The 17,687-nt window shown below is 44.3% G+C and overlaps 1 protein-coding gene across 1 annotated transcript in view; it reads left to right on the top strand.

Moving 5' to 3' along the window:
- The window catches only part of LOC143929570 (vomeronasal type-2 receptor 1-like), a 30,104-nt gene extending 13,312 nt beyond the window's left edge, over positions 1-16,792 (top strand). The window contains exons 3-4 of the mRNA XM_077453449.1: positions 4,411-5,232; positions 16,562-16,792. Coding sequence (XP_077309575.1) covers positions 4,411-5,232; positions 16,562-16,792 — 1,053 coding nt within the window. The remainder of the gene's footprint in view (positions 1-4,410; positions 5,233-16,561) is intronic.
- The last annotated feature ends 895 nt before the right edge of the window (positions 16,793-17,687 follow it).

Consider the following 17,687-nt stretch of genomic DNA (forward strand, 5'->3'; position numbering starts at 1 on the left):
CCCACACTATGCCACCCCAAAATTATCCATCACCCCCTACCCCCCCTCCAGGAATAAAATATTGCGGAAGCTGTGCTGACCAGAAGTGGACACGGAATCTTTTCATCGGATATTCCGATTGTGTGTGGGCCTCATCTGACTTTTTTTTTTTTTTTTTTCGAAAATTCTGACGGACCTAGAAATAGAACATGTTTTAAATCTTTCCGACTGAACCAATTTCTATCGGGAAAACTGTTCATCTCTGTGCTTTTCCGACGGACCAAAAACGGCACATGCTCTGATGCAAGTACAAGACGGCAGCTATTGGCTACTGGCTATCGAACTTCCTTTTTCTAGTCCCGTCATACGTGTTGTATGTCGCCGCGTTCTAGACGGTCGGAGTTTGGTGTGATCGTGTGTTGGCAAGACAGTTTCAGCGGAACTCCGTCGGAAAAACCATCAGAGTTTATTCGGGGGGGGGGGGGGGGGAAACGGTCGTGTGTACGCGGCATTTTGAATCTTTTTTGTAGCTGGTTTCCACCCCAAACAAGAAGACAATATAAATGCTTATAATATAACTATCTACTCTGGATCTGGTTTGCCGAACGCAGTTACTATTATTAACGTTGAGTGTGCTGCCTTTACAGGCTAAATTAGTTATAGTTACTTGTATAGAATATGTAGTTTACCACTGCCATCTAGTTGCCAAAGTTTGTAGCAGCTTTATCTCTAGTTATGTAAATTTCTCAGACAGGAAGTGACACTTGGTTTAGGAAGTTCTTCAGCCATTTTAGATTGTCATTCTATATGGATGCAGCATGTCCATTTCTCTCCCAAGGGACTTGAGACATCATCACCTGTAAGCCCTTGTACACACGGTCGGACATTCTGCCAACCAAATCCGTTGGATTTTGTCCGACGGATTGTGTCCGAAACTGTTGCATACACACAGTCGGAGCCAAGTTGTCGGAAAATCCGATCGTTCAGAACGTGATGACGTTATTTCGTTACGATGGGACTATGTTCAGGCTAGTAGCCAATAGCTTTGATGTAGGAATTTTATCTGAGCATGCGTGGCACTTTGTCCGATCGGAATTCTCTACACATGATGGGAGTATGTCTGATCGGACCAGTTTGTCAGAAAATATTTCCAGCAAGTTGGAAAATTTGGTCCGACGGATATTCCAACGGAAACAGTCCGATGCAGACCACACACAGTCGGATTATCTGACAAAACGGTCCGATAGGACACCTTTCGACGGATTCTCCGACCGTGTGTACAAGGGCTTAGTGTCTTTCTGTTGTGTCATCTGTCATTTATGCTAGACTAGTTATTCTATGTGTACTGATATCTTGTCATTGTAGAAGAAGTAAAATAAAGTCGGATTACTTCGGTAGACAAATCAAGCATTGGCCTTCCGTTTACTGGAGTCTCTGACAAGTGTTTAGCTGTCCGTATGGAACCACACATAGTCAGTGTTTTGAGAGCGGAACATTTGCCGGAGACAATTGCCGATATAATAAAATTGTGTAATGCCCTAAATAAAAGCTGCATGCACGGTATGACAAAACCACCTTTGGAATATAAAATTTAAATAGGTGTTTTGCTTGAACTGATTAATAAACTCAATAACCAAACACAATTTCAGCAAATTGAGTGGAAATGAAGAAACAGAAAAATATAAAAGTGATAAGTTAAAGCAACCACCAACATTGGGGCTGCATAAATAACATAATATAAAAACTGTATTTGTATATAATGTATTCATTTTTTTAATTCTGAGCTTATTAGACCAATAAAACATGTGATCAAAATTAAATAACCAGCACAATATAACATATGAGTGAAAACTTCTGTACACTGTCTGTGAAAAGTCCAAAAAATCTTTGTGAAAGAACGCATATTAGGAGTTGGCCTTCCAAACTCTGCTTCTTTGAGACTGATTACATGGGATTGTTTCCTGAAAGATGAAGTCTGCTGGATAATCTGCGGAGTCTTGCTTTGTGATTTAAATGGATTCATACTGACAGGGACATATCTGCCACATCGCCCCCCCCCCCCCCCCCGGGCGACTGCGCTATAGTTGAATGCCGGCTACAGCATGGTCATCCAGTTCCGGAAGGGCCTCTATTGACACCCTCCTAGAACCACCCCCCATTGTGTGCCTTCTGAGGTTCAAACCATCGGACACATCTGTGGGTAAGGAGCCAATAACAGCATCTCTTTAGCACATGATCAGCTGTGTCCAAGGAGCTCCAGAGATCCACAGCTCAGGTGGGAGAATCTGTCCACAGGACAACTATTAGTTGTGCACTCCACAAATCTGGTCTTTATGGAAGAGTGGCAAGAAAAAGAGCCATTGTTGAAAGAAAGCCATGAGAAGTCCCGTTTGCAGTTTGTGAGAAGCCATGTGGAGGACACAGCAAACATGTGGAAGAAGGTGCTCTGGTCAGATGAGATCAAAATGTAACTTTTTGGCCTGAAAGAAAAATGTTATGTGTGGTGGAAAACTAACACTGCACATGACCCTGAACACACCATCCCCACTGTGAAACATGGTGGTGGCAGCATCATGTGGTGGGGATGCTTTTCTTCAGCGGGGACAGAGAAGCTGGTCAGAGTTGATGGAAAGATGGATGGAGACAAATGCAGGACAATCTTAGAGGAAAACCTGTCAGAGTCTGCAAAAGACTTGAGACTGGGGCGGAGGTTCACCTTCCAGCAGGACAAGGACCCTAAACCTTCAGCCTGAGCTACAATTGTTTAGATAAAAGCATATTCACGTGTTAGATTGGCCCAGTCAAAGTCAAAACCTAAATCCGATTGAGAATCTGTGGAAAGACTTGAAAATTGCTGTTCACAGAAGCTCTCCATCCAACCTGACAGAGCTTGAGCTATTTTGCAAACAAGAATGGGCAAAAATGTCCCACTCTAGATGTGCAAAGCTGGTAGAGACATCCCCAAAAAGACTTTCACCTGTAATTGCAGCAAAAGGCGGTTCTACAAAGTATTGACTCAGGGGGGCCCCATACAAATGCCCCCCACACTTTTCACATATTTATTTGTAAAAAAGTTAAAAAACATTTATCATTTTACTTCCACTTCACAATTACGTGGCACTTTGTGTTGGTCTATCACATAAAGTCGCAATAAAATACATTTACGGTTTTGGTTGTAACATGAAAAAATGTGGAAAATTTCAAGGGGTGTGAATACTTTTATAAGGCATTGTAGTAGATAAAATATACTTATCATAAAATTAAAATAAAACTGATAAGCCTTCAACCCCAACCCAAGTTTCCACCACAGTAGACACGGACACCACCCCTGTGCCATCCATGGCACTCCGTAAAATTACGAGGTAAACTATGTAACTAAAAGTCCTCAGAAAAACATAGAGGACAAATTTGTACTCATATTCTACTGCTGCACCAGCTATCCCCTTTAGGTAGAATAGATCAAATGTACCTACACAAATAACCCTAATATTAAATCATCACAAATAAAACAGTTAATGTTCAAACCACTAGGATGCAAGATATTTATCGACAAATACATATTAATTTATACATATTTAATTGTTTCATATTAGATCCTCTCCGGGGGTTGAAAATTATATCAATACCATAACATTTTAGTTGGATCCATTCCATAAAATTCCTTACAATGTTTACAATCGTTTTATAATTATCATAACCCATTATTAAACCATTCTTTAACCCTAGTCACCAATTTTCTTGGTGTGTAACCCACGTACTGATGCCCACATGGGCATTCTAGTATGTAGGCGGCATAACAGATGTCACAAGATACATCTTCTAGATTCTCCCCCCATGCTATTACATTCAAACTGATCTATTTTCCTAAGATTATTCCCAATCACTCTGCAGGGTAAACACCTTCTATAGGTAATGGGAACTTTACCCTCAAAAAACAGTTGCCTGAAGGTGGCAGTGGTTAGTTGCTGTCTGAAGGCTTTTTTTTTTTTTGGCAGTGAAGCCCTTAGCCTGCATGTGATCACTATGTCATAGTTGGATCATTAATGTCATTAATATCAGGGACTGGGCTAGCAGCTTTGAGAAGTATCCTCTAGTGGCTCTCAAAGGGGGACATTTCAGCCTTGTGACTGTTAAGTGAATGTCACTTTTTGCCACTAAAGTGCAGATTTCGGTGAATGAGGGTGAATGTCCTTTGGTCCACTGAATGTTCAGGTTATTCTTTATATAGATTTGTTTATTCATTACAGGGAAGGATTTATCTTTTACTGTTTGGAGAGTATGCAGTAAATGTAACATTTACCACTTGATACATAGGACCTTAACATCTCATTTTAGAAAGGCGTGTCTTCCTAGATACTTCGAAGCTTAGCTATCTCCTGTAGGTTTATAGCCTCAATGCTGAAACACGTCTCCCTGTTTTTTTTTTTTTAGATCAGTTATGGGGTAATGGATGATTTTGTCATCGACAGAGCTGTTTTTCCCTCTTTTTACCAAACAGTCCCAGGTGAATTTATGATTTATCATTATATATCAGAACTTATCAGACATTTTGGATGGACTTGGGTTGGAATAATATCATCTCCAGATGAAACCGGGCAGAGAGCATCATTACAGTTATTAAAAATTCTGTCAGGTCTTCAAATTTGCGTGGCCTTTATAATAAGTTCTCGTATTCATTTATCAATGTCTGACATGAGTGATTTGGAAAGTTCGTATTGGACCATTGAAAAATTATCGGTAAAAGTGATCATACTCTGTGGAACATATCATGATGTAATGTTTGAATCCTCAGTGAGAAGATTATTCAGGGATGTAACAATGATCCTCCCTCCTAACTGGGCCTCAAATATTGCTCTTATAGAAAAGTATCCAGATAGTTTTAATTGTAGTTTATCCTTGAACTTCTGGTCAGAAGCCGATAAGAATTTTAAGAATTTTCTTGATGGTTTCCATCCAATGATCCGACCAAAAGACAAGTTACTTGAAGATCTGTGGATGACAACACTTTTCTGCTTGTCAGGGAACAAAAAAAAAGATACTTTGTATGAAAAATTGTATTGTATTTCTCTTCACAATTGTACAGGTCAGGAACATTTACCGGACTCCGGAGATTATTCATCATCTAACAGAACTTCAGATCCTGTGTATGATGCGGTGCAATCTATGGTCTATGCTCTGAACATTCTGCATTCATGCCAAAATTATTCTTATATTAAATGTCACGCAGATGATGAAGAAAAATATAAAGAAAAGGTGAGTACAAATGTGGCCAAAAAATAGATTAGACTTTTATTAGAATTCTTCAGTGGACACGCACGAGTCAAGGAGTCATGATTTGTGACAAGTGAACAAGTTGCAGCTTACTGTTTGTAGTATCAGGTATAGCAGATAGCCATCCCAATGGCCAAATAGTGCACACAACAAATTATCAAAGCTGCTGCAATTTTCAAAGCATCAGCTTAGCATTGTCAGCCTGCCACAAGAAGTGCTGTTTCTGGCAGGATCTCTGAGTAAGAAGCTTTGCAACAGATTTTACAAAAACATAATATGCTTAAGAAAACTGTATATTGTGAGGCATCTTGTGAAATATACCAACAAATAAATATAAGATTTACATACTCTCTGGTGATGTCTTGTCTAGATCCTATATATTTAGCTGTCAGGAAAAATGAAAGGTGCTGGTTTAGATGACTGATTAAGTTCGTAACTTCAAGCAGATGTTGAATGACATTTAGTTTGATAAAACACTCGGTATCATAAATACTCTAAGCCCTTGTACACACGGTCAGAGAATCCGTCGGAATGTGTCCTATCGGACCGTGTTGTCAGATAATCCGACTGTGTGTGGTCTGCATCGGACTGATTCCGTCGGAATATCCGTCGGACCCAATTTTCCAACATGTTGGAAATATTTCCCGACCAACTGGGCCGGTCGGACCTAATCCGATCATGTGTAGAGCATTTTGATCGGACCAAGTGCCATGCATGCTCAGATCAAATTCCTACATCAAAGCTATTGGCTACTAGCCTGAATGTAGTCCCATCGTAACGAAATTACATCATCACGTTCTGAAAGATCAGATTTTTCGCCAACTTTGTCCGACCGTGTGTATGCAGTTTCGGACAAGATCCGATGGGCAAAATCCGACGAATTTGGTTGTGGAAATCTCCGACCGTGTGTACAGGGGCTTAAACATGTACATACATCTCCACACTTAAAAAGCCTTCTGTGGACCCAACCAATCTTAACAATCTATGCCCCATCTGCTTGCTGCCCTTTTCCTCTAAACTCCTTAAACGCCTGGTCTACAACCAACTGAGTGACCACCTCATTAAGAATAAACTCCTTGATCCCCTTCAGTCTGGATTTTGCCCTCAGCACTCCACTGAAACTGCTCTTTTAAAACTCACAAATGACTTACAGATAGAAAAATCCAATGGACACTACTCTGTACTCCTATTTCTGGACCTTTCGGCTGCTATTGATATGGTTAACCCCCCCCCCCCCACCTCAAAAAAAAAAAACGTTACTCCTTTGGTCTTCATGACCTTGCTCTTTGATGGCTCTCATCCTACCTATCCCACAACACTTTCAGTGTGACTTTCAATTCTACTTTATCTTCTCCCCTTCCTTTCTCCGTTGGGGTTCCCAAAGGTTCTGCTCTTTGCCCCTGTACACACGGTCGGACATTCTGCCAACCAAATCCTTCGGATTTTGTCCGTCGGATCTTGTCCGAAACTGTTGCATACACACGGTCGGACTAAGTTGTCGAAAAATCCCATCATTCAGAACATGATGACGTAATTTCGCTACGATGGGACTACGTTCAGGCTAGTAGCCAATAGCTTTGATGTAGGAATTTGATCTGAGCATGCGTGGCACTTGGTCCGATCAAAATTCTCTACACATGATCGGAGTATGTCCGATCGAACCAGTTGGTCGGAAAATATTTCCAACAAGTTGGAAAATTGGGTCAGACGGATATTCAGACAGAATCAGTCTGATGCATACCACACACAGTCGGATTATCCGACAACACGGTCTGATAGGACACATTCCAACGGATTCTCCGACCGTGTGTACAAGGGCTTAGACCTCTCCTATTTTCAATCTACACCACCTTCCTGGGTAAGCTGATAGCCTATTATGGCTTTCAATATAATTTTTTACACTGATGACACCCACATCTATCTCTCGACCCCTCAACTCACTCACTCAATCAGTCTCCTCATGCATCACTAATTTACTAACAGACAGATCTATCTGGATGTCATACCACTTCTTCAAACTCAACTTGTCCAAAACCAAGCTCATAATATTTCCTTCCCCATGTGCCTCTTCCCCTGACCTCTCTGTCCAGAGCAATGGCACAACCATCAACCCTTCTCCGCATGCCAGGGTGCTATGTGTTATCCTGGACTCTGAACTCTCCTTTTGACCCCACATCCAATCACTTTCCAAAGCTTGCCACCTCAACCTTCACAGTATCTCCAAAATACATTCCTACCTAACCAATGAAACCACAAAGCTCCTAGTTCACCCCCTGGTTATCTCTTGCCTCGACTACTGCAACTCCCTCCTCATTGGCTTACCTTTAAATAGGCTATCCCCTCTTCAGTCCATTATGAATGCTGCTGCCAGACTCATCGATCTTACAAACAGCTCAGCCTCTACTACCCCTCTCTACCAATCCCTTCATTGGCTTCCACTCACCCAACAAATTGAATTCAAAATACTAACTACAACTTACAAAGCCATCCACAACTCGTCCCTGTCAGACTAGCACTTACCAGACCGGTGAGTGCGCTTGGGCAGAGGGTGGTCTCCCGTACGTGTCCAACTTACAACCCCTGATAGAGTAGACAGGTGGCTGAGAGTGCGGAGTGGTAAGAGAGCCTGTGGTGTGGATCCAGGAGCAGGAACCCACAGGAAACTCTAAGCAGCAGGTAATAGGCAGGACACAGGCAAAACTGGGCAGGCAGGTCCGGGTACAGGCAGGGTTCGGCAACAGGCGGACAGCAGAGGTACAGTAGGAGCAGGCAGGAGCGAGGTCAAACAGGCCGAGGTCAGGTGCAGGCAGAGGTCAGGGGTGTCCAAAGAAAACCGGGTCGTCAGGAGATCAGGAAGCAGTGATGCAGGATACAGGCAACGGAACAGGAACCGGGGAGCTGTTGATCAGGCAGCACCTGAATGGACTAAGCAGCAGACCTAAATAGGCCGATTGGCGCCATGCGCGAGCACCGGAGCGCCAGCACACACACCAGCGTCACCCAAAGCGCACACAACAGCGTGCACCGGCGCGCATCAATGCGCACCGGCGCCAGCAGGAGCACGCATGGGCGCACACCGGCGCGCACCAGCGCCCGCAGGAGCACGCGCCACCGCGCGCCCAGGAACGCGCACACCCGCACGCACCTCCGCACATCGGCGCACACTAGCGCAGGCAGCACCGCGACCATCCAGGTAACGTCCCTGACAGTCCCCAAGCTACATCACTAACCTAGTCTCAAAATACCAACCAAATACCAACCAAATCGTCCTCTTTGTTCCTCCCAAGACCTCCTGCTCCCTCATCACCTCCTCCCATATTCACATCCAGGATTTCTCCTGAGCCTCTCCCATCTGTAATTCCCAACCCTAATTTGTCTGACTATCTCCAACTCTATCCACTTTCATGAAAACTTTGTTTTTGACGACAATTAGAGTACAGTACTTGCCTGAAATGAATTGAATAGCAGGGGGAAGAGGTTCAGGTGCTCATGGAGGACTATACAAAGAGGAAGAGAAACACAATAAGAAAAAAATTCATTGAGAAATTAGTTAGTACAGAGCCATTAAGCAGAGGTTGTGTATGGATTATTTTTGGAGAATAAGGACAATTATTTAATGTCACTTTAAATTTTGTTCTGCCAGGCTGTAGCTAGCCTGAGCTGAATTGATAGTTCTGCTTCAAGTTCATTTTCCCCTAAGATCTGGTTATAGTAGAAAAGATGTAGCTGGATAGCCGCACTCCGAATTATTCAACTTTATTAAAAAAATGTAATTAAAATTATAGCATCTAGGCTGGTAAACAGACTAACTGCACAGCCGCTGACATGTTTCACACCGAACACGGTGCTTAGTCATACCTCAATAATTCGGAGTGCGGCTATCCAGCTACATCTTTTCTACTTCAGTTCCTGTTGCAAACAGAGTCGATGGGATTGTGGAGACAGCTGTTTTGGGAGAAGTCATCACCTTAGAGCGGTAGTTCTTTGTATTTAAGCTCTGGTTATAATTTGCTTCTGTCTGCTGTTGGGTGTTGTCCCTGGGAATAGTGTAAGAGGATCCAATATTTAAATCTTCCTGGCTAACCACTAAGAGGTTTATTGTCAGTGTCTAATTTCTCAATGAAATTCTTTTCATTATTGGAGAAAGGTATAAATATTAGAGGGAACATTTTTGGAAGCTGTCTTCCCTCCCTGTTCCTGCCTGGGGAGGGTGTGTGTTGTTGTGACTGACCTCCCAGGCTTGCTCCTGGGAAGGACTTAAGCTGGCCATATCTAGATGTAAATTCATCCTATTCCACAGGAACCAGCAGAGATTAGATCCATGTATTACCCAAGTCGTATCCATCGATCAACTTGGATACAACCAGCCTGTTGTTTAAATTCAACTGTTGGTGGCTATAGTTGCTAGTGACCATTGAGTTCTGACAGCCGGGACGGCTCTTTATGCCCCTGTGCTGGCAGAACACATTAATGCAGCGGGAGTCATTCCCCCATCAAAACTGACCACACCTGTAGGGGAAAGGAAGAAAATAAAGTCATCTATGGGATGCTTTATGAGCCTGAAGAAAGGTACAGTAGACGCAAGCCTGGGGACCCAAAGGTTGCACTGCCTGGCTGGAGATGTTGCCCAAAGGTAGTAAAGCCAGATTCTAGATTAGAGCAATGACCATTGCAGGTATTCTGAAGGCTGGCTCAGTAGGCCTAGGTTCACACATGTGTGGTGCGGGAAAACGCAGCGTTTCGTTCACCACATTGAAATCTGCTGCAGATCTCAATACAAAGCTAGGGAAACCCTAAATGCATCACAAATGCAGTTCAGTTTATCTGCACCGGATTGCATAGTACAAAACAACCATGCAATCTGGTTGTGGTGCTCTCAAAGGTGCCAGCACGTCTTTGAATTTGAGCCAAAATTAATGGGTTCAAATTGCACCGCACAGAATTGCACAGGAATGTGGTGCGGTTCCTGTGTGATTCACATGTGGGATATAGTGTGAACCAGGGCTTAGGGTAGTGCTGCAACTGCTTGGAGCTGGAAAAATTCAAGGTGCCAGAACCGTATAAAAGATATTTTCCTTTATGGCTGTAAGTTGGGGTTTTGCTGCTATTCAGTCTGTCCTGATATTCAGAGTTCAGGCCTTGGCTTAAAGGGCCTTCCTGTGTGACTGAAAGCAGCATGTGTCCTGTGACCCTAACCATCTTTCCCAAGAATCTGAATAGAATCTCTAAACTTTTGTAAAGACTTCTGAGGGTCCTTAATAGCCTCTAGGGCTTTGGTCTCTAAACTGCCTTTTGCTTTCCTTTATCCAGCCCTTAGAGCACTATTCGTCCTACTGACATTAACAATGGGGACATAATTCTTGCCACTGACACCAACAATGGAGCTCTTCCTCCCACTGATACCAATGATGGGGCACTATTCCCCCCACTGACACCAATGATGGGGCACTATTCCTCCCACAGACACCAATGATGGAACACTATTCCCCCCAATGACACCAATGATGGAACACTATTCCTCCCACTGACACCAATGATGGGGCAATATTCCGCCCACTGACACCAATGATGGGGCACTATTCCCCCCACTGACACCAATGATGGGGCACTATTCCTCCCACTGACACCAATGATCGAACACTATTCCCCCCACTGACACCAATGATGGAACACTATTCCTCCCACTGACACCAATGATGGGGCACTATTCCTCCCACTGATACCAATGATGGGACACTATTCCTCCCACTGATACCAATGATGGGGCACTATTCCTCCCAGTGACACCAATGATGGGGCACTATTCCCCCCACTGATACCAATGATGGGGCACTATTCCTCCCACAGACACCAATGATGGAACACTATTCCTCCCACTGACACCAATGATGGGGCACTATTCCCCCCACTGACACTAATGATGGGGCACTATTCCTCCCACAGACACCAATGATGGGGCACTATTCCTCCCACTGACACCAATAATAGGGCACTATTCCTCTAACTGACACAACTGATAGGGGCATAATTCCTGCCAAGCAGCAAAAAAAAAAACAGAGGAGGGTGCAACCACCTTGTGCATAGGGATGAGCTTTATGTTTGGGTCGAACATGAGCCCGTTCGTCGAAAACCGAACATTATGGGGCGTTCGTGATAAATTTGAGTGTCGCGTAACGCCCCATAATACACTGCGAGAGCGCAGTGCATTGCTGTATGATGATTGGCCAAAGCATGCACTATGACCTGCATGCTTTGGCCAATCCCAGCGCCCTTAGCTAAGAGAGCCATAATTGCCCAAAGGCAGGGTGCCTTTGGCCAATCATGGCTCAAGGGGACTAAGTCCACTCCCCACACTATATAAGGCTGCCTGCATGTGGGCCCCGTGTAGTGTGTTGTTGGTGTGGACGGAGAGAGAGTGTCAATTAGATTGAGCAGGCAGGTTATTCAGTTGCAGTGTATTTAATATATATATATATATATACAGCCAGTCTCGTATGTATGTATATATATATATATATATATATATATATATATATATATATATATATATATACACTGCATCCAGTTTAGCTAGATCTGACTGCAGGCCATTCCTGGTATACCTTTTCTAATATACTTCAGGCAGGCAAGGTTTTCAGTTAGCTGCAGTGTATTTAATATATATATATATATATATATATATATATATAAAAGTCTGAAGTACAGTATTTTAGCTTATTCTGTATTTCCAGCTTTGTAACCACATTTTGCAAGAGCACACAACAAAACAGCTTGCCCAAGCACTCATACTCTATATATAACCGTGGTCTAGTCTGGCTTGACAGTTGTATAACAGATGTGATACCTCTAATACCTGAACCCCAACCCTTTTTACCTTTTCTTATTAAATTGAGACCACACCAAGGTTGGAGTAACAAAAGGCCGTAGCAGCCTACTTTATTTTAAGAAATAACTTCACATAAACATAACATATCAAATATATAACCTCTGTCAGCCAACTATCTACATGGTGTTGGTCTGTGCAGATAACTCGTAACTCATCAATATCAATAACCATGTTGCACTGCGGTCCCTTTCAAAGTGCATTAAAAAGCGTCAAGCCGACAAGCTGGCTCAAAGACAACCTGTCTTTGAGCCAACTTGTCGGCTTGAGGCCTACTTTCCGTCTAACCTCTGTTATCCGGAAACCACCATCAGGACCCATATCAGCCATAGTTCCCAAAATCTTTCTTCTGACGCATATCGCTCCTTCCCCTGCACAGACCAAACACCCACCGCTGCCACAACATATCATCGTCACTGATCCTGTCTAAACAAAAGAAAAAAACAACAGCAGCAACCTATACCACACCAACTAAATTACATATAAAGGGAGGGTGGGTGGGAACTTCTCTCCGCCTTCTGAGAAGATCTACATCACCTCCCCTAGCCCCTCCCCCTCGGGACCATACTACCTCCCACATTCTAACAATTCCTATCCCCTGTTAACCCCGCCATGTCCGCCCTCTGCCTATACATTGCATGTATTGCTGCGGACTCTCTTTCCTGTTCCTTGTTCTCTAAGGCCATTAACCTTGTCTTGACTATGTCTTTAGGGGTTATAAATCTGTATAACCATATACTGCTGTATTGTTTAATTATACATGATATCATTAATATTCCTTTACTAACCGCTCCTCCCTCCCCTATTGTGATTGGTAAGTTGAACCACATATATGCTGTATACACACCCAATAAAGTAGGCATTTTCTTTGAACAGACTCCTTGTATCTTGTGTTCATTTGAAAGTGTCCCACGGTACCGGGGGTCTTCGGTGGTCTGCAATATTAACCCTTGGGTAGTCTGTCACGTACCTGAAGTACCTTAACCACTTACAGACCGGACCATTTTGCAGGCCAAAGACCAGACCCCTTTTTGCGATTCGGCACTGCGTCGCTTTAACTGACAATTGCGCGGTCGTGCGACGTGGCTCCCAAACAAAATTGATGTCCTTTTTTTCCCACAAATAGAGCTTTCTTTTGGTGGTATTTGATCACCCCTGCGGTTTTTATTTTTTGCGCTATAAACAAAAATAGAGCGACAATTTTGAAAAAAAAGCATAATTTTTTACTTTTTGTGATTATTGATTGGTTTGCGCAAAAGTTATAGCGTTTACAAAATAGGGATAGTTTTATGGCATTTTTATTAATAATTTTTTATTATTTTTTTTTTACTCAGCAATTCAGCGATTTTTATTGTGACTGCGACATTATGGCGGACACATCGGACATTTTTGACACATTTTTTGGACTATTGTCATTTCTACAGTAATCAGTGCTATATAAATCCAGTGATTCCTGTGTAAATGACACTGGCAGTGAAGGGGTTAACCAGGGGGTGGCAGTGTAGGGGTTAAGTGTTCCTAGGGGTGTGTTACTAACTGAGGGGGGGTTGGGCTTTCATTTAGTGAACACTGATTTCTGCTCCAATCACATGGAGCAGAGATCAGCGTCACTAGTTGCTAGGCAGAATGGAGAAATTCTGTTTACACGGCATTTCCTCCATTCAGCCGTCCCATGAGACGATCGCGGGGATCCCCGCGGCGATCGAGTCCGCGGGACCCGCGACCGGACTCACGGGGGTCCCGACCAGCACGAGAGAGCGCCGCCTGCGGCGCTCTCGCAATGGCAGGGCGGCATTGAAGATTGGACGTACCTGTACGCCAATATGCCTGCCCGTGCCATTCTGCCGACGTACATCGGTGTGCGTTGGTCGGGAACCGGTTAAAACCCCTTCAAACTGGCCTCTTGTTTAGAAAGTTTGGAGACCCCTGCTCTAGGGGTTAAGGAGGTACAGTGGAACCTTGGATTACTAACATAATCCCTTCCAGGAGAATGCTTGTAATCCAAAGCACTCGCAAATCAAAGCGAGTTTCCCCATAGAAATCAATGGAAACAAAGATAATTTGTTCCACATTGACTTCTATTGCATGCAATACCGCATGTGGGAACGGAGTATTTCCGAGAGACAAATCTCGCAAACCAAGTCAGGATTTAAAAAAATAATTGCTAGTATTACGAAATGCTCATTAACCGCGTTACTCGCAATCCAAGCTTCCACTGTATTGCACTTGTTTACATCTTTTTATATAGTTTGTTACATCTGATGTGCTGCTGCAACCTATTTGCAAACATATCCTCTCTGCATTCACTCCAGTGATGGCTGTATGTCATTTCCAGGGATGGTTTCCCGAGGGTAACAACAGTGGACCATGCCTGGGTCAGGGGCGGATCCAGGGGGGGGGCAACGGGACAATTGCCCCCTCTGAGAATGTGAGTGGGCGGGCAGGTGTCGCCGCGCGTGAGAGAGCCGGCGGGCGGCTCCACGGCTGAGAGCACGGGTGACTGTTGAGAGACAGCGGGTGGCTCGGCTCACTGACAGTGTGTGAGTGGCTGCTGGCCAATCAGGGAGCCGGCGGGTGGGGAAGAAGAGAGATGACATCATCTCTCACCGCCAGGCGCCCGCCCTGCATCCCAGCAGTTCCGCCCTCAATGTGCAGTGTGCAGGCAGCCGCGGCAGCAGAGAGATTACTTCATCTCTTTGCTGCTTGACTGGTAATCTGCTGCCTGGGACAGAGCAAGAGACAATCTGCATTGTGTGGCATGGGACATGGCAAGTGACAATACACATCGTGTGACATGGGACGTGGCAAGTGACAATCTGCATCTGGTGAAAGGTGACGTGGCAAGTGACAATCTGCAATGTGTGGCATGGGACATGGCAAGTGACAATCTGCATCTGGTGACAGGTGACGTGGCAAGTGACAATCTGCAACGTGTGGCATGGGACGTGGTGAGTGACAATCTGCATCTGGTGACAGGTGAGGTGGCAAGTGACAATCTGCAACATGTGGCAAGTGACAATCTGGATTTGGTGACAGGTGACGTGGCAAGTGACAATCTGCATCTGGTGACAGGTGACGTGGCAAGTGACAATCTGCAACGTGTGGCATGAGACGTGGCAAGTGACAATCTGCATCTGGTGACAGGTGACGTGGCAAGTGACAATCTGCAACGTGTGGCATGGGACGTGGTGAGTGACAATCTGCATCTGGTGACAGGTGACGTGGCAAGTGACAATCTGCAACATGTGGCAAGTGACAATCTGGATTTGGTGACAGGTGACGTGGCAAGTGACAATCTGCATCTGGTGACAGGTGATGTGGCAAGTGACAATCTGCAACGTGTGGCATGGGACGTGGCAAGTGACATTCTGCATCTGGTGACAGCTGACGTGGCAAGTGACAATCTGCAACGTGTGGCATGGGACGTGGCAAGTGACAATCTGCATCTGGTGACAGGTGACATGGCAAGTGACAATCTGCAACGTGTGGCATGGGACGTGGCAAGTGACAATCTGCATCTGGTGACAGGTGACGTGGCAAGTGACAATCTGCAACGCGTGGCATGGGACGTGGTGAGTGCCAATCTGCATTTGGTTAAAGGTGCCGTGGCAAGTGACAATCTGCATCTGGTGACAGGTGACGTGGCAAGTGACAATCTGCAACGTGTGGCATGGGACGTGGCAAGTGACAATCTACATCTGGTGACAGGTGACGTGGCAAGTGACAATCTGCAACATGTTGGCATGGGATGTGGCAAGTGACAATCTGAAACGTGTGGCATGGGACGTGGTGAGTGACAATCTGCATCTGGTGAAGTATCAAGTGACAATCTGCATCTGGTGACAGGCGACGTGGCAAGTGACAATCCGCAACGTGTGGCAGGTGACAGCGGCAGGTGACACGCTCGGGGCTCCCACTGATTCTGCATTATGGTAACTTGAACCATTACATTTTTTATAACAATGTAATAATAGTAATGTGCTTCAATCATCCATGACACCATAACAACCATGGCACCGTGATGATTGAATCGCTAACACCAGAAATTTCCCTGATAAATTTACCCCCAAAAAACATATTTTCTGGCAGTGCCCCTCCCGAGACTAGGCTCTGGATCCGCCCCTGGCCTGGGTAATGTGTGTCGAAACAGCCAATTGTAGTCTCTGGTGGAATCTTATGTGACAAGGTGATCACTGGGGGACAGAGACAGAGGTTGTCCCTCTATAACAAGAAGTACCTAAACAAGGACCTCCTTGGCTGGATCTCCAGGGATTATTATTTACATCAAAGCTGCAGATTAAAAAAATGATTGAAAATTACATTTGAAAAGACATTGACGTGTGAACATGTTTTAGTAATTGGGTTTAAAATGTAGTAGTTCAGTACAAGTGAAAATGTAATACAATATGAATTGTTTTTATATTGTAGTTTAACTTAAAAACAATATTAGATGACATTGTCAGTAAAAATAAAGCACATGAAAATCTTGCCGGACAGTTTACTATTCAGAACCATGTTTTTGTTAATGGGAGTTTGCTTACAAGATCTGTCGGGAATTTCCTTAGTGATGGGATTGGTTCCTGGAAACTTACAATTAATTCTACTTTAATTAACTGGAAAAATAAGAAAAATAAGGTAAGGCTGTATGAGATTCTGTGAAGCGCTAGAGAAAAAAGATGTAGGTCATTCATATGCCTTAATCTTAACTATTAACTACCAGAATGATTGCCTCCCAGCGAAGACTCTTCTTGCCCCAAGGTAAAGTAAGAATCATGTAAATGAGTCGTTTAGCCTGCATTTCTTTCATAACATTTTCTCATCTCTTAGGCCGCGTACACACGCGGGGACTGTTCGCTCAACTTTGTTCGTCAAACAGTTTGAGCGGACAGTCCGCTCAAAATTAGCATGGACGGACTTGCCCACACACGACGAACGAACAGTCCGCTGAAACCGTGCGCGATGACGTGAACGGCACGTACGACGGGACTAGAAAACGACGTCCTATACACTGCAATGCAACCTTCGGCGTGTAAATCCTTTCTGAGTATGCGCGGAACTTAGTTTGACGAACAAGCCTACACACGAGGGGACTGTTCGCTCAAACAAAGTTTCAGTGGACAGTTTTTCGGAAATTCCGAAAAACTTTGTTCAGCAGACTGTTCGCTGAAACTGTCCGCTGAAGCCCACACACGAGCGGACTGTCCGCCGAAACACTGTTCAGCGGACAAAGTTGAGCGAACAGTCCCCGCGTGTGTACGCGGCCTAAGCCCCCTTCTGTCTCTTCTGGGCTTTCTGGAAACCATGTGATGAACTGATAAATAATGTGAAGATCAGAGTTCTGTGCAGGCCACTTGAGTTCCTCAACACCAAACTCATAAAATCCAGTTATGCTGAAAGAGAAATGGGCCTTTCCCAACCTGTGACTCTTTGTGGGTTGATAGCAAAACATATTCAAAGGATCAGTGATAAGCACTAAAAGCAAGAATAAGTATCCACATAAACTTATGCCGCGTACACACGATCAAACAATCGGGTGGAAAAGTCCGGCAAACTC

The sequence above is a fragment of the Lithobates pipiens genome, unplaced genomic scaffold, assembly GCF_037356315.1.
Source record: "Lithobates pipiens isolate NorthernLeopardFrog02 unplaced genomic scaffold, aLitPip1_a1.2 Scaffold_24, whole genome shotgun sequence".
Classification (NCBI taxonomy): Eukaryota; Metazoa; Chordata; class Amphibia; order Anura; family Ranidae; genus Lithobates; species Lithobates pipiens.